Genomic DNA, 20,601 nt, shown 5'->3' with positions numbered 1-20,601 from the left:
GGGATCAGGATTTTGGGATGGTGAATGGGGAAACTGAGGCATAGCCAGGAATCAAGATATTGGGGGTACCAGGGATCAGGATTTTGAGGGTACCAGGCAGGGACAATGGGTAAGGAAACCAAGACACAGCCAGAGCTCGTCAGGCCCAGATGGGTCCCACCTGTGCCTCGTTTGCTCCCAGGTATTTAAGGGCCCTTTTCCCACAAATTCCTCCTTTTTTTGAGAGTCATCTCAGTGGGTGCAGCCTTGGTCCTTTTGTGGGATGGGGGAGCCCAGCAGAGCTGGGGGGTGGCCGGGGGTCTCACAGCCTTCAGGGGTCCCAGGGCCCTCAAGGGACCCAGATCCCCTGGGGGTCCTGGAGCCCTCAGGGATCCTGAAGCCATTGGAACCCTCGGGGGTCCCAGAGCCCTCAGGGATCCTGAAGCCATTGGAACCCTTGGGGGTCCAGGAGCTCTCAGGGGTCCTGCAACCCTTGGAATCCTCAGGGGTCCTGCAGCCCTCAGAGCCCTCCGGGGCCCCAAAGCTTTCAGGGATCCCGAAGCCCTTGGAACCCTCAGGGGCCCCGAAGTCATCAGGGATCCTGAAGCCATTGGAGACCTCGGGGGTCCAGGAGCCCTCAGGGATCCTGAAGCCATCAGAGCCCTCAGGAGTCCTGCAACCCTTGGAATCCTCGGGGGTCCTACAGCCCTCAGGGGTCCTGCAACCCTCAGAGCCCTCAGGGGCCCCGAAGCCCTCAGGGATCCTGAAGCCATCAGAGCCCTCAGGAGTCCTGCAACCCTTGGAGCCCTCGGAGGTCCTGCAGCCCTCAGAGCCCTTGGGAGCCCCGGAACCCTCAGGGGTCCCGCAGCCCTCAGAGCCCTCAGGGGTCCCAAAGCCCTTGGGGGTCCCGGAGCCCCCGGGGGTCCTGCAGCCCACGCCGCCCCCCGAGGTGCTGGAGGGGCTCCTGCGGCAGCGCTTCGGGCCCCTGCCCCAGCCGGCCACCATCGCCCGCCTGCGGCGCAGCCCCGCCGGGGCCTACGAGCCCACCGGAGACCCGGCCGAGGTGCTGGAGCGGCGGCAGGCGGCCAACGCCAAGGAGAGGGAGAGGGTGAGCGACCCCAGAACCTGCTGAACCCCCAGAGCACACCCCGGGGCTGGGTCACATCGTGGGGACAATCAGGCGACACCGGCAGTGCCACCGCCGGGGGACTTCGCGTTTGAGGGGTGGATTCAATCCTGGGGGCCCAGTTGAGTTTTAGGAAGGCCTGGTTTAATTCTGTGTGGGTCGGTTTAGTCTTGGGGTCAGTTTAATTCTGAGGTCTCAGTTTAATTGTGGGAGAGTCATGTTTAGTCCTGGTGAGCCAGGACTAAACATGACTCTCCAGTTTTATCCAAGTTTAAAGGTCCCAATTTAATCCTGGAGGTCCCAGTTTGATTCTGTGAGGCACCCACTTTAATCCTCAGGGGGCAGTTCAATCCCGAGGGGTTGGTTTAATTCGGGGAGAGACCCCAATTTTGATTATGGGCAGGTCTGGTTTAATCCTGCTGAGCCCAGTTGAATTCTGGGAGTGGTCCCAGTTTAATCTTGAGAGATCACAGTTTGGTCCTGGGGGGATCCTGGTCGAACTTTGGGGTCTCTAATGGGGGGTCCCTTTGGGGTGTCTAACAGGGGTCTCTTTGGAGCCCTTTTGGGGTCTCTGACCTGGTCCTTTTGGGGTCCCCTCGATCCCTGTGTCCCACAGATCCGGAACCTCAACAGTGGCTTCTCCCAGCTGCGGACCCTGGTGCCGCTGGTGCCGCGGGACCGCCGGCCCAGCAAGGCGGACACGCTGCGGGCAGCAGCACAGTACATCCGGCTGCTGCGGGGCGTGCTGCAGGACTGCCAGGTGGGCACCCCAAAACTGACCCTAAAACTGCCCACAAAGCCCCTAAAACATCCAGCTGCTGTGGGGCATGCTGTGGGATTGCCAGGTGGGCACCCCAAAACTGACCCTAAACCCCCTAAAACATCCACTGCTGTGGGGTGTGCTGTGGGACTGCCAGGTGCAACCCCAAAACTGACCCTAAACCCCCTAAAACATCCACTGCTGTGGGGCGTGCTGCAGGACTGCCAGGTGGGCACCCCAAAACTGACCCTAAAACTGCCCACAAAGCCCCTAAAACATCCGGCTGCTCAAAACTGCCCAGGTGGGCACCCCAAAACTGACCCTAAAACTGTCCCTAAAACTGCCCACAAACCCCCTAAAACATCCAGCTGCTGTGGGACTGCCAGGTAGGCACCCCAAACCCCCTAAAACATCCACTGTTGTGGGGTGTGCTGCAGGACTGCCAGGTAGGCACCCCAAAACTGACCCTAAAATTGTCCCTAAAACTGCCCACAAAGCCCCTAAAACATCCGGCTGCTGCGGGGCGTGCTGCAGGACTGCCAGGTGGGCACCCCAAAACTGACCCTAAAACTGCCCACAAAGCCCCTAAAACATCCGGCTGCTGCGGGGCGTGCTGCAGGACTGCCAGGTGGGCACCCCAAAACTGACCCTAAACCCCCTAAAACATCCACTGCTGTGGGGTGTGCTGTGGGACTGTCAGGTGTGACCCCAAACCTGACCCTAAAATTGTCCCTAAAACTGCCCACAAACCCCCTAAAACAGCCGGCTGCGGCGGGGCATGCTGCGGGACTGCCAGGTGTGCCCCCAAAACTGACCCTAAAACCCTCTGGAACATCTGGCTGCTGCGGGACTGCCAGGTGTGCCCCCAAAACTGACCCTAAAACCCTCTGGAACATCTGGCTGCTGCGGGACTGCCAGGTGTGCCCCCAAAACTGACCCTAAAACCCTCTGGAACATCTGGCTGCTGCGGGACTGCCAGGTGTGCCCCCAAAACTGACCCTAAAACCCTCTGGAACATCTGGCTGCTGCGGGACTGCCAGGTGTGCCCCCAAAACTGACCCTAAAACCCTCTGGAACATCTGGCTGCTGCGGGACTGCCAGGTGTGCCCCCAAAACTGACCCTAAACCCCCTAAAACATCCACTGCTGTGGGGAGTGCTGTGGGACTGTCAGGGGTGACCCCAAACCTGACCCTAAAATTGTCCCTAAAACTGCCCACAAACCCCCTAAAACATCCGGCTGCGGCGGGGCATGCTGCGGGACTGCCAGGTGTGACCCCAAAACTGACCCTAAAACCCTCTGAAACATCTGGCTGCTGCGGGACTGCCAGGTGCAACCCCAAAACTGACCCTAAACCTGACCCCAAACCCCCTGAAACATTCACTCCTGCAGGACTGCCAGGTGGGCACCCCAAAACTGACCAACAAGCCCCCTTTAATTCGAGGGCCTGGTGGGGATTTTCCTGCTTGAGTTTTTTGAGGTTGGAATTGATTTAATAATTAATTTGATTTATTTTGGGGGGGGGGTTATTATTGGAGGGGAGGTTTGTTATTGTTGGGGAGGCACCCCCGAATTCTGATATATTTTTTTAATTCCCCTTTTCCCAGGAGCTCAGTGCTGGGCAGGAGTTGGGGGGTACTGCAGGGGGGGCAACCTGAACCTGGCCTGGCAGTGCCCCCCCGTGCCCGTGGGGACCCCCCCCAGCTTGGGAGACGGTGAGTGGGAGGGGGCACCCCGGGAATTTGGGGGAGCACCGGGATGGGGGTGAGTCAGCCCCACCTGGAGGGGGGATAGAGCACCTTGGGGGGTTCAGGGGCACCTGAAGGGTGGGACATAAAAGTTTGGGGGGGGTCACAATGGGGTCCGGGTTTGGGGGAGCATCTGGGTAACACCAACATAAACAAGGGAGGCTGGAGATCAACTTTTCCCCCAAAATATTTTAATATATTCAAAATATTTTAAAATATTCAATATTCTTTTTTTCCTTTTTTTTTAAGGTTTTTCCTGACGCCCCTAAAGTCTGGAGGGGTCTCCCCCGAGGGCCGAGTCCAAGGCTCCGGGCCCCATTTTTGGGGTCACACTCCTGTCCTGGAGTCCTGCACCCCATAAAACCCACATCCCAAAACTGGGGGGGGCAGGGGGTCTGTCACCCCTCAAACACAGAAGCTTGGGGGGGGGGGCGCAGAGCTGTAATTAATTCATTAATTTCTTTATGAAATTGTAATTAGTAATTAGCTCCCCCCCCCAGGTAAGGGCTTATTAACGATTGTTAATATGAACCCAATTAATTGCACAATAAAAAGGGATTGTGGGAGCGCCCGGTTTGGGGGTCCCCTCTTGTTTATGGGGCAGCACCCCTCGCGGGAGGGGGGATTTTGGGGATGGGGGGGGGATGCTGGGTGACCCCCCCGCCTTTTCCCCATCCCACTCCCAGCTGGCCGCATGCAGGTGTGGGGGGGCTGCATCCCACCCCTCCCCCCGTGCCGGGGCCTTCATCCCCGGCTGGTACCCGAGCCCATCCCTTCCCCATCATCCCTTGAGGGGGGGGACGATGCTGCGGCCCCCCCGATCCAGCCCGGTTTCCATCCCGGTTTCCAGCCCGGTTCTCGCTCCCCCCCCGCCCTGCGGCTGCCGCAGCGGCGCTGGGCGCGGCGCGGGCGGAGGCGGGGAGGGGAGGGGGATGCTGGGGGGGGGGTCCCGGCCCAGCCCCCCATAACCCCCCCCGCCTTCTCCGGGGGCTGTCCGGGCCCTGCGGCCGGGGGTCACCGCGGCCCCCCGGATTTATCCCGGCCGCGGCCCCCCCGCCCGGTGAGACAGGTGCGCTCCGAGCTGCGAAATCTGGGGGTCCCCTTCTGCCCTGAGAGGGGGGGGGACTGGGGGTCACCCCCGGGTCTGGGGGAGCGGCCCCGCCCTGTGTTTTGGGGGGGCCCTTGGCAGCAGCATCCCCAGAGCGCTCGGGGACGGTGACCTGGAGGAGAGGGGAGGGTCCTTTGGGGGTCTTATCGGGGCCGTTTTGGGCTTGCTGGGCCGGGAACATCCCCTCGTGTGGTGGCAGCGTGGCGCCGAGCCCCCCATAATGGGTGACCCCAGTTTGGGACTGGGGTCGTGGGGGAGCGCCCATCCCTGCCCTGAGCTGTGCCCGTTCTCAGCCCCACGGGTGCCCTGAGCCGTGCCCGTTCTCAGTCCCATCCCTGCCCTGAGCTGTGCCCGTTCTCAGCCCCCATCAGTGCCCTGAGCTGTGCCCGTTCTCAGCCCCATCCCTGCCCTGAGCTGTGCCCGTTCTCAGCCCCATCCGTGCCCTGAGCCGTGCCCGTTCTCAGCCCCATCGGTGCCCTGAGCCGTGCCCGTTCTCAGCGCCATCCCTGCCCTGAGCCGTGCCCGTTCTCAGCCCCATCCCTGCCCTGAGCTGTGCCCATTCTCAGCCCTACGGGTGCACTGAGCCGTGCCCGTTCTCAGCCCCATCCCTGCACTGAGCTGTGCCCGTTCTCAGCCCCATCAGTGCCCTGAGCCGTGCCCGTTCTCAGCGCCATCCGTGCGCTGAGCTGTGCCCGTTCTCAGCCCCATCCCTGCCCTGAGCTGTGCCCGTTCTCAGCCCCATCCCTGCCCTGAGCCGTGCCCGTTCTCAGCCCCATCCGTGCGCTGAGCTGTGCCCGTTCTCAGCCCCATCCCTGCCCTGAGCTGTGCCCGTTCTCAGCCCCATCCCTGCCCTGAGCCGTGCCCGTTCTCAGCCCCATCCGTGCGCTGAGCTGTGCCCGTTCTCAGCCCCATCCCTGCCCTGAGCTGTGCCCGTTCTCAGCCCCATCAGTGCCCTGAGCCGTGCCCGTTCACAGCGCCATCAGTGCGCTGAGCTGTGCCCGTTCTTAGCTGTGCTACCCTCAGGGCTGTCACCCAGCCTGGGCAGTGTCCCCTCCCCGGTGTCCCCAAGCTGTCCCCTCGTCCCGGGCAGGGCGGCTCCCCTCTGCCCTTATCAGCGGGCCGCAGCTGCTCCGTGTTTTCGGTGCTTTCTCCCCAATCTGTACCCCGGGGGTGCTGACGCCGCGTGTCCCCGCGTGTCCCCGTGTCCCCAGGATGAGCACGGCCGCCAGCCCCGAGCCCCTGCCCGAGCCCCCCGCCCCCGGGCCGCGCTGCCCCCCCCAGGAGGACCCCGAGTTCCTGCGGGCGCGGAGCGGGGCCGGGGACCTGCGCCAGGACTTCAACCTGATGGAGCAGAAGAAGCGGGTGACAATGATCCTGCAGAGCCCGGTGAGCCCCCGGGCCCGCGCTGGCCCTGTCCCCACCTCCGCCCCGCCTGTCCCCAGCCCCATCTACCTGTCCCCACCCCCGTCCCACCTGTCCCCAGCCCCGTTCTACTTGTGCCCAACTCTATCCGCCTGTCCCCAAACCCTGTTCCTGCTATCCCCAACCTCTTCCTTTACGTTCCCCAACCCATACCTCCTGTCCCCAAGCCCTGTCCTTCGTGTCCCCAACCTCTTCTCTTCTGTCCCCCACCCCTCCTGGCCCAAATCCCGTCCCTCCTGTCACCAACCCCTTCTTGTCGCTGGCCCCATCCTTTGTTGTCCCCGCCCCATCCCTCCTGTCCCCAAGCTAACAGACGTCACCACACGGTGGTGCATGTCCCCACCTGGCAATGCCACTGCCACCGTGGTGCTGCTGTCACTGAGCTGCCAGTGCCACTGTGCCAGCAAGCCAGCTGCCAGTGCCACCATCACCACTGTGGCACCAAGCTGGCAGTGCTACTGCCACCAAGATGGCAATGCTGTCCCCACTGCCATCACCGTGCCAGCGGTGCTGCCCCAGCCCCGATGTCCCCAGCGGTGCCACCCAGCCCGTTGTCACCCTGTCCCCGTGCCGCAGTCCTTCCGGGAGGAGCTGGAGAGCCTCATCCAGGAGCAGATGAAGAAGGGGAACAACTCGTCACACGTGTGGGCACTGCGGCAGATCGCCGACTTCATGGCCACCACGTCCCCTGCCGCCCTGCCCACCTCCCCCATGGGTACGTGGGGCTCTTTGGGGACGAGGGATGGGGTAGGAAAAACCCCAAAACCTTGGGGGGCACCAAATCTTGGCAACCTTGGAACCTCCAAATCTCACAAAAACCTTTGGGAACTTCAGGGGCCTCAAATGCTTTGGGGCCACCAAGCCTTTGGGACCTTGAGGACCCCAAAAACATTTGGGGTCATCAAACCTTTGAGACCACCAAACCTTGGGACCCTGAGGACCCCAAAAACCTTTGGTGTCATCAAACCTTTGAGACCACCGAGCCTTTGGGACCTTGAGGACCCCAAAAACCTTTAGAATCATCAAACCTTTGAGACCACCAAACTTTGTGGGCCCCTAAACTTTTGGGATCTTGGGGACTCCCAAACCTTTGGAATCATCAACTCTTTGGGATCTTGGGGTGCCACTAAACCTCTGGCATCCCCCAAACTTTTTGAGACCCACCAAATCTTTGGGGCCATCAAACCTGCGGGACCACCAAACCTTTAATGCCTCAGGGACCCCCAAATCTTTTGTGTCCACCAAACCTTGATGTCCAGCAAACCTTTGGATCCACCAAACCTTGCCAGCCACCAACCCTCTGCTCCTGGTGAGGCCCCCATGGTTTGGGGGGGTCCCACGGCTGACAGGGGGTCCCCAATCCCCAGGGCTGGCGTCGGTCACCCCCATCAATGACCTGCATGGGACAGAGGGGCCAGCACTGGCCAAGGGCGAGCGGCTGATGCGCTGCAAGGTGGGCAGCATCCACCGCCTGCTGGACCTGTACGGCTGGGCACAGCTGGGACACGCCGCTGTCACCGTGAGCACCCCAAAAAAACCCAAAAAATAGGGGCTCTGGGGGGATTTGGGGTTGTTTTGGGGAGATTTGGGGTTGTTTGGGGGGTTCAGGGGGCTTTCAATACCTCCTGGACTGGTACAGGCTTGGCACAACTGGGACATGCTGTTGTCACCGTGAGCACCCCAAAACCAGCTCAGAGGGAATGGGGGGGTCCTGGAAAGGATTTTGAGGGTGTTCAGGGCTGTTTGAGGGGGATTTTAAGGGTTTTTTTGGGGGGGTGGGACCTGCTGGGCCTGTACAGACAGACACAGCTGGGGCACATCATGTCACTGTGAGTACCCCAAAACCCCAGGGAGGTTTGGGGTTGTTTGTGGGGGATGTTGGGGGAATTTCAGTTATTTTTGGTGGGATTTGGTGTTGTTTGGGACCTGCTGGATCTGTTCAACTGGGCACAGCTAGGGCATACCACCAACACCACCAGTACCCCAAAACCTGTACGGGGGGGACAGGAGGGTTGGGGGTGCTTTGGGTTTGAGGAGGAGTTGAGGGAGTTTGTTGAGGAGATTGTGTTGTGGTTTGAGATGTGGGGTTTCGGGTGGATTTTGGATTGGGAGTGGCCATTTTGGGGTTCTCTTGGGGGGAGCAGGGGTTTTGGGTAGTTGAGATTTGGGGAGTTTTAGAAATTGGCATTCTTTGGTAGGATTTTGGGGGGTTTGGTGGATTTTGGAAGGTTGGAAGCTGTTGGGTTCTTAGAGGGATGTTGGTGATTTTGGGGGGTTCTAAGGGGTTCTGGACATTTGAGGTGGGTTGGGATTTTGAGGGTTTGTGGGCTGTTGTTTTGGGGGGCAGTTTGTGAGGTTTTGGGGTTCTTTTCGAGGTGTTGGCTTGGGGGGAAGTTTCGGAGGCTTTTCAATGGTTTAGGGGCGATCAGAGAGGTGCGGGGCCTTCGAGGGATGTCCATTTTGGGATTTTTTCGGGCCGTTTCTCACCTCACCCTATCCCACTCGGCAGCTGCGGGTCAGCAAGGAGCAGGAGCACTTCTTGGTGGCCCCGCAGGGGCTGGCGTGCAGCGAGGTGACAGCGGCCAGCCTGGTGAGCCCCCCACCTCCCTCCCTCCCTCCTTCCTCGGGTGGGAGCAGCCCCCTGAGCCCCCCCGTGCCCCCCCAGGTGAAGGTGAACGTTCTGGGGGCCGTGGTGGAGCAGGGCAGCACCGGCTTCGCCCCCGACGCTCGCAGTTTCAGCCTGCACGCCGCGATCTACGCGGCGCGCCCCGACATCCGCTGCATCGTGCGGCTGCACACCCCCGCCGCGGCCGCCGTACGCGGGGAACGGGCTGGGGGGTCGGGGAGAGCGGGTCTGGGGGCTTGGGAGCCAGGGGAATGTGGGGGAGAGCTTTTGGGGGAGGTTGGGTTTGGTGGGGGGGTTAGGGGAACTTGGGTTCGGGGGGGATTTGGGAGGGTGGAGGGGTGTTTTGGAAGGGTTGGAGGTTTTTTTGGACTGTTGGTGGGTTTTTTTGGGGGCTGTCAGTGGGGCTTTTTAGGGACTGTCGGTGTTTTTTTGGGCTGATGGTGGGGGTTTTTTGGGGCTGTCGGTGGGGGTTTTTTGGGCTGTTGTCGTTTTGGGGGGTGTTTGGGGTTCCTCGGCCCCCTGCCCTGTCCCCACCCCGTGCCCAGGTGTCGGCCATGCGCTGCGGGCTCCTGCCCATCTCCCGCGCCGCTCTCCTCCTGGGGGACGTCGCCTACTTCGACTTCCGCGGGGAGGTGGAGGACGAGGCCGATCGCGTGGAGCTCCAGAAGTGCCTCGGGCCCACCTGCAAGGTGAGGGCACACCTGGGGGCACGCGGGGGTCGCCCCGCCGTGCCCCGCCCGCCCCGCTGACATCCCGCGGCAGATCCTGGTGCTGCGGAACCACGGCGTGCTGGCGCTGGGCGACACGGCCGAGGAGGCTTTTTACAGCACCTTCCACCTGCAGGCGGCCTGCGAGGTGCAGGTGAGCGCGGGGCGAGCGCCGGGCTGCGGGTGGGGCCGGAATTGCGGGAGCATGCACTGTGCCACTGTCAGCTCAGAGTGCCCCGGGAGCATGGCATGAGCTGTGCCAGGTCTCAGCCCCTCATTTCCATCCCCATGCACTGAGCTGTGCCAGTCTCAGCTCAGGCAGAGTGCCCCGGGAGCATGGCATGAGCTGTGCCAGGTGTCTGCCCCCCATTTCCATTCCCATGCCCTAAGCTGTACCAGCTCTCAGACCCCTCATTTCCATCTTCATGCCCTGAGCTGCGCCAGCTCTCAGCCCCCCATTTCCATCCCTGTACCCTGAGCTGTGCCAGCCCCCCATTTCCATCCCTGTACCATGAGCTGTGCCAGCTCTCAGCCCTGGCATGAGCTGTGCCAGGTCTCACCCGTTCCCCCGTGCCAGCTCTCAGCCCCTTTCCCCCCCTTGTGCCAGCTCGGGGGTGGCCGCGGGGCTGTCCCCCGCTGTCCCCAGCCCAGCGGTGCCCGGTGCCCCGCAGGTGTCGGCGCTGGCGAGCGCGGGCGGCGCGGAGAACCTGATCGTGCTGGAGCGGGCGGCGCAGCGCGGGCCCCACGGGCCGGGGGCCGTGCGCCGCGCCGGGGCCACCTTCGGGCCCCTGCACAAGAGCCGCCTGGGCGAGCACGAGTTCGAGGCCCTCATGAGGATGCTGGACAACCTGGTGAGCGCCAAAACTGTGATAAAACAGATAGGACTCAGTCTCTTCATGCAGGAAAGGCCCCTGCTCTGTTCACATAGAAATATCAGAATGCACTGGGTTAAACCTAACTGGTCAGCAGCGCAGTGAAACCCAGTTCAGTGCTTGGTGAGGGCTGTGGAATATAACCAAATTTTCTCTTTCTAGATATGTTCACGCATCTTGTTCACTGATTTTCATGGGACAGACCTGTCACTCTTGTGCTGAGAATAACACAGGAAGAGGCAGGAGGCAGTATTGTAGAAAGAGCAAAGAAGCTTTATTCAAGAGATCTGCGAGGTTTTTATAGAGTGATAAGATAGGTTCTATTTGATTGGCTAACCAACAAAAACACCTTTCTCACACACCATCCTTGAGAAGAACAGAAAGATGAAGTAGAAAAACACCACCTGCAAATTGTTTATACTTAACAAGTTATCACATCCTTACAACTCCCTAAAAATTCTCAGAAGCTGCTGTGAGAAACACTTGCTGTTTCTCTCTCTGTCCCATGGCATCCACGCAGACCTATAGTTTGCTTAACAAGTTATCACATCCTTACAACTCCCTAAAAATTCTCAGAAGCTGCTGTGAGAAACACTTGCTGTTTCTCTCTCTGTCCCATGGCATCCACACAGACCTACAGTTTATGCAGGTGCAAAAGGTGCTTCCACTAAAATAGGTTATTGTGCTAGCTATTTCCTCATTCCTCTAATAATTCTTTATGGACTCTTATAAATCCTTTTCTTTATAATAAATAATCTTATATATCCTTTTCTTTATCTCTACCTGTCTGTGACAAAAGCATGCTCCAAGCCCTCAGTTTACCCCTGTGCCTCACTCCCCTCTCGGTGCTTCCCCAGGGCTACCGCACGGGCTACACGTACCGCTACCCCTTCGTGCAGGAGAAGAGCAAGCCCAAGAGCGACGTGCTGATCCCCGCCACCGTCACGGCCTTCGTCTTCGAGGAGGAGCCCGCCGGGACCCCTGCCCTGCGCCAGCACGCCCAGAAGCAGCAGAAGGAGAAGACCAGGTGGCTCAACACCCCCAACACCTACACCAGGGTCAACCTGGCCGAGGAGCCGCAGGGCAGCGCCGGCGGCCAGAGGACAAAGACCACGGTGAGGGGCACAGGGGGCAGCAGGGGCTTGGGGATGGGTGGCCAGGGAGGTGGAGGGTGTCCTGGTTATGGACGCCGTGAAAATCTGGGGTGTAGGGAGGCCTGGGCACCACCTGCATCCTGCAATAATGATTATTTGGAAATGCCACCACCCCATTCTAGTGGGGCTGAGTGCTATTGGCTTTATCGGGGTCTTCCCTCTGTGCAAGATGCATTTATTGGGGTCTCTCCTCCAGGTAACACCTGTTATTAAGATCTCCACTCTACACAAGATGTTTTTTTGGGGTCTTCCTGTATTATTGGGGTCCACCTTCTGTGTATGATGCATTTAGTCAGGTCTTCCTTCTATACAAGGAGTGTTTATTGGGGTCTCCCTGCACTTATGGTGCTTCCCCTCTATACTGGGGTCTTCCCTCTACACAAGTTGCATTTGTTGGGGTCCCCCTTCCATCCTGGGGGTCTCCCCTTCCCCAAACACCGTTCCTGGGTTTGCAGTGGCTGCGGGCAGACGAGGTGGAGAAGGGCAGCAGTGGGACCCCCATCCGCATCGAGAACCCCAACCAGTTCGTGCCGCTCTACACAGACCCGCAGGAGGTGCTGGAGATGCGCAACAAGGTGGGCTGGGCTGGGGGACAGCGGGGCCTCGGGGGGCTCAGCCCTGGCCTTGGAGGGGGATTGAGCCCTGTCCTCCCCCACAGATCCGCGAGCAGAACCGCCAGGATGTGAAATCAGCCGGGCCCCAGTCGCAGCTGCTGGCCAGCGTCATCGCCGAGACCAGCCGCAGCCCCGTATGGCACCTGTCACCTGTGTCACCCCGTATCCCCAGCCCTGTGTCACCCCGTGTCCCCAGCCCCATGACACTCTGTGTCCCCAGTCGCAGCTGCTGGCCAGTGTCATTGCTGGGACCAGACACAGTCCTGTCCCCCCGTGTCACCCCCTGTCCCCACTATATCTCCAAGCCAATATCACCCCCTGTCACCTCTTGCCCCAAGTGCCCCTTCCAGAGTACCCAGCCCTTCCCTGGTTCCACAGGTCTGGGGCAGTGACACCACTCCGAGGGCAGAGGGGACACTGCTCAGGGGTGGGGGACACTGCTGGGGGGGGCACACTGCTTGGGGTGAGGGATGGGGCTGTCGACACAGTTCCAGAGGGTGTGACACCCCTCAGGAGGGGTGACATCTCTCCATGGGGGGTTGACACTGCCCCAGGGGTGTGACACCACTCTGGGGGTCTGTTTCAGTCCACTGAGAGCCACCTGGGGGACGCAGAGGCCAAGGAGGGCAGGGAAGAGGCTCCCCCCGAGCCAGAGCCCCCCAACCCCTTCAGCCAGCTCACGGACCAGGAGCTGGAGGAGTACAAGCAGGAGGTGGAGAGGAAGAAGCGCCTGCAGGGTAGGAGAGACCCCCAAAGCCCCACAGAGCCCCGGGTGGCACTGAGGGGACCTGGGGCCAGCGTGTCTCTCTGTGGCAGGCGAGAGGGACGCGGCAGCAGAGGACAGCGGGGCTCCCCCTCCAGAGCCACCCCCTCCGGAGCCCCCAGCGCCTGCGGAGCCAACGGAGGGTGAGTGGGGTGACGAGCACCCCAACACGAGGGCTGGGGTCCCAGTGAGCAGCAGGAGTGGGGGGACAAGGGCGGCTGTGGCCAAACGGCGCTGAGACGCAGCTCGCTGTCACCTCGTGTCACCTCGAGCTGTCACCCCGCTCCAGAGGGGCCGACGGCGATCGTGGCAGGAGGACGTGAGCTCTGTCGGTGGCTTTGTGGGGTGCAGGGGACAGCCCTGTCCCCCAGCCCAGTCCCCACGCTCCGTTCCCATTGTTCCGACCCACAGCGGGTGCCGGGGCGCGGCTCGGGGCTGCTGGCTCTGCCATGGTGTCTCGTGGTGTCCGTCTGTCTGTCTGTCTGTCTCCACAACGTCTCCTTTCTCTTTCCTCCCCGTGTGCCTGTCACCCAAGGAGTTATCCCTGAATCCCTGGCGCCGTAGTAAGTACGGAGAGGCCACCCCGGACGAGGGACAGGGGCTCGGGGGGATCTTCGGTCTCCATGGAAATAAATCCCTTAGGAAACCCCCTGGGGAATCCCTCTTTGTTGTTGCTTCCTGCTTCTCCCGCTGCCTCTTCCCGGCTCTCCATCCCACATCGCTTGTCCCGCAGGGAGGGGGCGGCTCAGGGGGCTCAGGGGAGCGGTGCCTGAGGCAGGACAGGATCAAATCCCAACGTTCTCCACTCGTGGAGGCCAAATCCTGCTCCTGCCCAGGCCCCACTGGACTTTTGGGGAATAAACCCCCCTACAGCACCGGTGCTGCTGCCCCAATTCCCTGTTCCCTCTCCCCTTCCCAAGGTGATAAGAAGGCCGATGGTGGCCAAGCCCCCCCTGATTCCACTGCCAAGAAGGAGCCACCAGCGGTGGTGAACGGGAAGGATGAAGAGCAAAGCACTGAGGAAAACCTTGGAAAAGGGGGGACAGACCGGACAACCACCAACGCTGACCAGGACGCCCCCAAGGAGAAGGAGACAGTGACCAGCAACCCGGTGTCCCCCGACGGTTCACCCTCCAAATCACCCTCCAAAAAGAAGAAGAAATTCCGGACCCCGTCCTTCCTGAAAAAAGGCAAAAAGAAGGAAAAGATCGAATCCTGAGTCTCCCGAGGCCTCGCGCGTGGGATCCCCGGGATCTCTGAGACCCCCGGAACCCGGCTGTTTTCCGGGCCCTCCTGGCACAAGGCACCTGGTCCCCCTTGTCACCCGCCTCTGGGGGCGGTCACCGAGCTTAGAGAGACTGTGGTCCCCGTTTGGGGAAACTCCCGCTGCACCTCCCTCCCCCCTCTCCCTCCTGGGCTCCGGCCCCTTCCCACCGTGGGCCGAGAGTTGGGTTTTCTCCACCAGAGCCCAGATCTGCTTGATTTGAGGAAGAAAAGGGTGTTTTGTGGTTATTTTCTTCACCTTCTGTTTCAAGCTCTGCTGGAATGGCGCTGGCTTCATCCCCAGGGAAAACTGTCCGTCGCTTTGCCAGGAGAACGGGATCGAGCTGAAGGCGGGGGATTGCTTTTCCTCGAGGAGGAGCTGAGGTTTTTCCTCCCTGGATTGTAATCTTCCTCTCCGTGGGCTCAAGAACCACTTCATCCCCTTCTCCTGGTATTCCCAGCCTGTGTTTTCCCCACCCAAGGAAGAGCAGCAGGATTTCCCACCGCTGGAAAAGCCCCCACCTCACTGCACGACCCGCACCTGGGAAAATAGGGAAAAAAAAAAAACCCTCCGGGAATTGTCTGTGTTGTTTAAAACTGAGCAAAACTCACTCACTAAGTGCTACTTCGGGATGAACACACGCTGCCAGTTCCTGCTGGCCTCTGCTCACGGCCACGCTGGCCCCCTGCTTTTCCCAGCTCTGGAATTCCCAGCACAAGTTCCATCCTTCCTGGCGTTCCCTTCCCTCCCAGCGTTACAACCTCCTGGCTACGCCCTGCCCGGGAGAGCCCCAGCCGTGCCCGTGTCCCCCACAGCCCTTCCAGCGCTGGGATTTGGGGATAAATCACCGGGATCAGCCCCACATCCTCCCCCTTTCCTGGGGGGCTCGCCCTGAGCCTTGCTGCGTCCATGGAGCCCTGCCCAGGAGGTCTGGAATGCCCCAGAACCCCTGTTTGGGGCTCCCCCACCCCAGCAGGGTTTTCCCACGTGCCATCACCGTGGTTTCAAACCCTTTCACTGCTGTGAGACAGCTCGTGGGGGTTGGATCCCCTCTGGAAGAGCAGGAAGCCCATGGAACAGGGGCTGCAGGAAACAGCAGGGAGAGCCCAGGCAGGGATCTTGACAGAGCCCCAACCTGAGCCTGGATTTTGGGAAGAGCCTTTGCCCTGCCCAGTGTCCCCCCAGAGGTCCCCATCCCACTCCTGCAGGATGGGGGGCACCGAGAGGACACTCTGAGCCCCTAAACCCTGTCACTGGGGGGGCTGTTCCTCACTGCCACTGATTTTAAGGCTCTTTGAGGCCATTTTTGCCCCTGGGCCTGTTCCACCCGGGTGACCCAGGGCAGCAGAGCCTGCAGAGACAGCCGTGTCACCTCCCTGGGGTAGCACTGTCACACCTGGGGGCAATTCCTGAATGACAGCACTGCCACACCCCCAGCCCAACCCGGGGGCTCCCCCAGGGGTTTTGTTCCCACTTTGTTATTGGAAGTGTGTCCCCAGGGCCTTTGTCACCCCTTTTCTCCCCAAGGTTCTGTCCCTGGGGCCTTTGTCACCCCTTTTCTCCCCAAGGTTCTGTCCCTGGGGCCTTTGTCAACCCTTTTCCCAAGGGCCAAAAGCTTTGCAGGGATTGACTTCCCTCTCCATGAAATTCCAGGGAGCTCCAGGTAGAAAGGGACGAAGGCTCCAGTGCCACCATCATCACCATGATGGAGAGCAACAGAGCCATGATCACACCCCGGGACCACCCCTCGGGAAATTCCCCCAGCCCACCACCCTGCCTCCCCCTCCCCTCGCTCCAGCACGGCTCAGGGTAAGGCAAATCCCTGATCCAGGACCTCCACATCCGCAACTCCGCTGGAAAACAGGGGCTGATGCCACCTTGGCAGCGGGGAAGGGCGAGTCCAGCTGGGCTCAGCACCTCTCCTCCCACCCGGGGCTGCCCACCGGGAAAGGTCCGGGTGGCAGGGTGGGCGTTGGACCCCCGGAATGGCACCGGGAGGAGCCGGGGTGTGGCATGTCCCCGCGTGTGACAATCGCGGCCGGGAGCGCGCGGAACGCCGGTGTAAATAAACCCCGTGTTTGGCACCCGGCAGCTCGGAGCCTGAGGGATGGGGATGGGGATTGCAATGGGAATGGGATAGGTGTGAAGGTGGGAATGGGGATGGAAGTGGAGGTGGGGACGGGATGGGGATGGGGTGAAGATGGGGATGGTGATGGGAAGGGGATGATGGGGATGGGATGAGAATGGGATGGTGATGGAGGTGGGGGGGGGGATGGGGGGAGGTGGGAATGGGAAGGGGATGATGGGGATGGTGATGGGACAGGGGTGGAGGTGGGAATGGGGATGGGAATGAGATGGATATGGGGATGGGATGAGAATGGAGTTGGAGGTGGGAAGGGGATGATGGGGATGGCATGGGGCGCAGGTGGGAATGGGACCGGGATGGAGCTCAGGGCGAGGATGGCATGGTGCCATCCATGGGCTCAGGAATGGGGCTCCCCCGGAGCCGCTGGCACGGGGTGTGGCGGACACCGGGAAGGTTCCAGCAGCTTCTCAGAGAAGCCTCTCCTGAACCCCTCCACTACCGAAGCCGGCAGAGCCGCAGCACGTTCGGACTCTGGGCTGGGCTGGGCCGGGCCGGGGCAGAACCGGGAGAGGGCCGGGACCGAGCCGGGGCCAGGCCAGGGAGGCAGAGCGAGCAGCTGCCGGCGGAGGGTGACGGTGACGGCCCCTCCTTCCTCCCCTCCTCTTCCTGCCCTCTCCTCTTTCCAGCCCTCCTCTTCCTCCCGGCCCTCCCCTCGCACTCCGGCCTGGGCGGGCTCTCGGGGCGAGCGGCGGGACCGGGCCGGTGCGTCCCGATGCGGTGCTGACCTGAGCGGCCCCTCCGGCCCGGTCCCCTCAGGTTCGGTCCCCTCAGGCCGGGTCCCCTCGGGCCCGGTCCCGGCCGGGTCCCCTCAGGGCCGGTCCCCTCAGGCCGGGTCCCCTCAGGGCCGGCGCCGCCGTGGGAGCAGCAGCGCGGGGCTGAGGGGCGGCCATGGGCCGCAGCCGCTCCCGGTCACCGCCGCGGCGGGGTGAGGAGGCACCGGGGCACCGGGAGGACCCAGGGAGGGACGGGAACGGCGGGGAGCTCAGGGGGAACCCGGGAGATCGGGATGGAAGGGCCGGGGTTGGGGGGACTGAGACCCTGCAGGGCGGGGAGGCCCTGGTTCCTCGCTCTGGAGGACAGCAGAGACAGCTCCTTCATCCTCCTCTTCTTCCTCATCATCCTTCTCTTTTCCTTCTCTTCTTCTCCTCCTCCTCTTCCTCCTTCTCCCCCTTCCCATCCTTCTCTATTCCTTCTCTTCTTCTCCGCTTTCTTCTCCTCCTCCTCTTCTCTTCTTCCTCCTCTCCTTTGTCTTCTTCTCTCCATCCTTATCTCCTCGTCCTCTCCTTCTCTTCCTTTCCTGCCACCCCTCTCCACCTTGCTCAGGTTTTTGGGGACCATCACCCCCTCCTGGCTGATCCCCCCGGGTGATTTCCCCCGCTCCAGCTGGAGACTTTTCCTGCTGCTCCTTCCCCTCCTGGGGGTGCCCAGAGGGGTCCGTGAGCCCAGAACTGTCCTGAGGGCTGGGAAGGGCAGTCCCGGGGTCTGCGCTGGGGTTTTCTGTGGGATTTCCTTTGGGAAGCGGGCAGGGAGCAGCAGCTGACCCTTCCCCGGGCAGAGCGCCGGCGCTCGCGTTCCACGTCCCGGGACAGGGACAGGCGGCGGCGGGAGCGATCGCGGTCCCGGGACAGGGACAGGAGGAGGAGCCGCTCCCGCTCCCCGCACCGGAGACGATCCAGGTGAGGGCAGAGACATCCAGGTGAGGGTGGGCACTGTCCAGGTGATGGCAGGGATGATCCAGGTGATGACAGGGACATCCAGGTGATCATAGGAATGATCCAGCTGAGGGCAGGGACATCCAGGTGACGTTAGGAATGATCCAGGTGATGGCAGGGATGATCCAGGGGAGGGTGGGAACTGTCCAGGTGATGTTAGGAATGATCCGGGTGATGGCAGGGATGATCCAGGTGATGTTAGGAGTGATCCAGGTGACGACAGGGATAATCCAGGTGATGGCAGGGACATCCAGGTGAGGACAGAGACATCCAGCTGATGTTAGGAATGATCCAGATGATAGCAGGGATGATCCAGGTGATGGCAGGGACATCCAGGTGATGACAGGGATGATCCAGGTGAGGGCAGGGATGATCCAGGTGATGGCAGGGACATCCAGGTGATGACAGGGATGATCCAGGTGAAGGCAGGGATGATCCAGGTGAGGGCAGGGGCACCATCGAGGGGTGGGCACAGCTAGGTGAGGGCACCCTGGGTGGCCCAGGGACAGCAGGAGCTGCAGGTGGGGATTCCAGGTGGGAATTGCAGCCCCAGCTCGCGTGCCCCAGCAGGTCCCCGCGCCGGCACCGCTCCAGCTCCTCGTCACCTGCACGGCCCAAGGAGCGCCGGGATGAGGAGAAGAAGGAGCTCAAGGACTCCAAGAAGGAGCGGCAGATCACAGGTGAGGGGGGCTTTCCCTCCTGGAGCACCCCCAGGTGCCCCCCGGGGCCAGGACACACGGATTTTTGGGAATCCCAACACCCCATTGCTCAATCCCTGATTTTTTTCCCCCTCAGAAGAGGATTTGCAGGGCAAGACAGAGGAGGAGATCGAGATGATGAAGATGATGGGTTTTGCCTCCTTTGATACCACCAAGGTGAGCGGTACCACCAGGGGCTCTGTGGTGTCAGCTGCCCTGTTTGGGGATAATCCATGGGATTTTGGGACGTTTCTCCTCAGGGGAAGAAGGTGGACGGTGCTGCCAATGCCTACGCCATCAACGTGTCCCAGAAGAGGAAGTACAGGTGTGTCCCCCTGCTTTGGGATGGAAAGAGGAGCTTGTTTTGTCAGGTGGCTGTGGCCGCTGTCTCACCATGATCCGGCTCCCAGGCCTGGGGAAATGGAAATTTGGTGAGGTTTAGACTCAAAAGCAGAGGTGAGAGTTCTCCAGACGCCCGTGGGAATGGGGAAACCAGGAGGATGAGGAGTGAGGAGCACCTTGGGAACGGGTGGGGTGTGCCCAGTGAGGCCTGGACAGGATCAGAGCAGCAGGGAGCCACACTGCTCACCTGGTTTATCCCAAAAAACCACCCAGATTGTCAATCCTGCTCCCTTTCTGATGGCAGCCTGGGCTCCTCTGGAGCAGCTCCTCGCTGGGAGCCTCCCTGCCCTCCTTTTGCTCAAATCCCTGGGGAATTGGGTTCCCTGGGGCTGACCCTGGCTCCGTCCTCACCCAGGCAATACATGAACAGAAAAGGAGGATTCAACAGGCCCCTGGATTTCATCGCCTGACGCTGGCACACGGCTCCTCCACGGGAGGATTTCGCTTCCCTGCACTCTCCTGGGTGGCTCCAGTGCTGGATTCCAGTGGAATTTGGGATATTCCCAACGAATCCCACAGCCAGAGCCGTCACCAGTTCCCAGATATTTGTTTGGTTTGTTGGTTTTTTTTTTACGACAAAGGTCAGTTTCTGGCTGGGATTTTGCCGTGTTCTCCCTGGTTTTGGTTTGTTTCCCTGTTAATAAAACCCCGGATGTATTTTTTCCTTTAATTTTTATCATTCAGAGATAAAGCACGGCCTCCATTCCCCCTCCCACAAACCCTTGGGGTGACACAGGGTCTGTCCCTGGCCCAGGGGTCCCTGTCTGGGGGTCCCTGTCCCCATCCCGGGGTCTCTGTCCCTGTCCCCATCCCGGGGGTCCCTGTCTGGGGGTCTCTGTCCCCATCCCGGGGTCTCTGTGCCTTTCCCTGTCCCCATCCCGGGGGTCCCTGTCCCTTTCCCTGTCCCCATCCCCGGGGTCTCTGTCTCTGTCCCCATCCCGGGGTCTCTGTCCCTTTCCCTGTCCCCATCCCGGGGTCTCTGTCCCTGTCACCATCCCGGGGGTCCCTGTCTGGGGGTCCCTGTCCCCATCCCGGGGTCTCTGTCCCTTTCCCTGTCCCCATCCCGGGGGTCTCTGTCCCTGTCCCTGTCAGTGTCAGTGCTTACGTTGCCCCACGTAGCCGAGGCCCCGCCCCCTCCCCCGTCCGGCCTCGCCATTGGCTGAGCGGCAGGAAGTGAGTCAGGGCAGAGCGTGCGGCCAGCGGGGCGGGGCCGGCTGTGTGGGCGGGACGCCACCGGGAGGGTCGGGCCAATAGCGGGAGGCGTGGCGCTCTCATCCAATAGCAGCGAGTAGGGGGCGTGTCCTCAGGCGCGGCCACGCTCCCTCTCCGCCGCTCGTGGAGGCGCTGGGCGGGGTCTCCCCTTTATCCTCCAATCATCGGCGGGGCTGGGCGGGGCCTGTCTCAGCCTCGGCCAATGAGCGGCGGCGGGGGCGTGGCGCGCGCGGGGTCTGGCGGAGCGGCGCTCGGGGCGGGCAGAGGCCGCCGCTCCCCCCCCGCCGCC

The 20,601-nt window shown here is 61.5% G+C and overlaps 2 protein-coding genes across 3 annotated transcripts; both read left to right on the top strand.

Moving 5' to 3' along the window:
• The first annotated feature begins 5,870 nt into the window (after positions 1-5,870).
• On the top strand, positions 5,871-16,233 carry ADD2 (adducin 2). 2 transcript variants are annotated; one of them, XR_005954103.1, is made up of 15 exons: positions 5,871-6,106; positions 6,719-6,857; positions 7,510-7,661; positions 8,652-8,732; positions 8,808-8,957; positions 9,314-9,457; positions 9,531-9,629; positions 10,147-10,326; positions 11,205-11,462; positions 11,957-12,076; positions 12,160-12,249; positions 12,702-12,852; positions 12,932-13,021; positions 13,799-15,669; positions 15,711-16,233. XR_005954103.1 is itself a non-coding variant. In XM_041424664.1 (14 exons), the coding sequence occupies exons 1-14, from the start codon at positions 5,933-5,935 to the stop codon at positions 14,095-14,097; spliced, it is 2,127 nt and encodes a 708-aa protein (XP_041280598.1). In that variant the 5' UTR covers positions 5,871-5,932; the 3' UTR covers positions 14,098-16,233. The 2 variants fall into 2 exon arrangements, 1 of the variants encoding a protein (XP_041280598.1); XM_041424664.1 differs by having other exon boundaries at positions 13,799-16,233.
• A 319-nt stretch (positions 16,234-16,552) lies between these two features.
• On the top strand, positions 16,553-19,770 carry SNRNP27 (small nuclear ribonucleoprotein U4/U6.U5 subunit 27). Its single transcript, XM_041424705.1, has 6 exons — positions 16,553-17,213; positions 17,844-17,964; positions 18,571-18,680; positions 18,796-18,875; positions 18,959-19,023; positions 19,456-19,770. Exons 1-6 carry the CDS (start codon positions 17,177-17,179, stop codon positions 19,508-19,510), a joined length of 468 nt encoding a protein of 155 aa, XP_041280639.1. The 5' UTR covers positions 16,553-17,176; the 3' UTR covers positions 19,511-19,770.
• Positions 19,771-20,601: the final 831 nt, after the last annotated feature.

Source organism: Onychostruthus taczanowskii, unplaced genomic scaffold (assembly GCF_017590055.1).
Source record: "Onychostruthus taczanowskii isolate IOZ18803 unplaced genomic scaffold, ASM1759005v1 scaffold84, whole genome shotgun sequence".
Classification (NCBI taxonomy): Eukaryota; Metazoa; Chordata; class Aves; order Passeriformes; family Passeridae; genus Onychostruthus; species Onychostruthus taczanowskii.
Note: the sequence above shows the minus strand (reverse complement) of the source record. Positions and strands in the feature narration are given on the sequence as shown.

Coding starts and splice junctions, on each gene's coding strand:
- ADD2 (XM_041424664.1), top strand. CDS start 5,933: ATGAGCACGGCCGCCAGCCCCGAGCCCCTGCCCGAGCCCCCCGCCCCC. Junction 8,733..8,807: donor AGGTGACAGCGGCCAGCCTG/GTGAGCCCCCCA, acceptor GTGCCCCCCCAG/GTGAAGGTGAACGTTCTGGG. Junction 11,463..11,956: donor GCCAGAGGACAAAGACCACG/GTGAGGGGCACA, acceptor CTGGGTTTGCAG/TGGCTGCGGGCAGACGAGGT.
- SNRNP27 (XM_041424705.1), top strand. CDS start 17,177: ATGGGCCGCAGCCGCTCCCGGTCACCGCCGCGGCGGG. Junction 17,965..18,570: donor CCGCACCGGAGACGATCCAG/GTGAGGGCAGAG, acceptor GTGCCCCAGCAG/GTCCCCGCGCCGGCACCGCT. Junction 18,876..18,958: donor CCTCCTTTGATACCACCAAG/GTGAGCGGTACC, acceptor GTTTCTCCTCAG/GGGAAGAAGGTGGACGGTGC.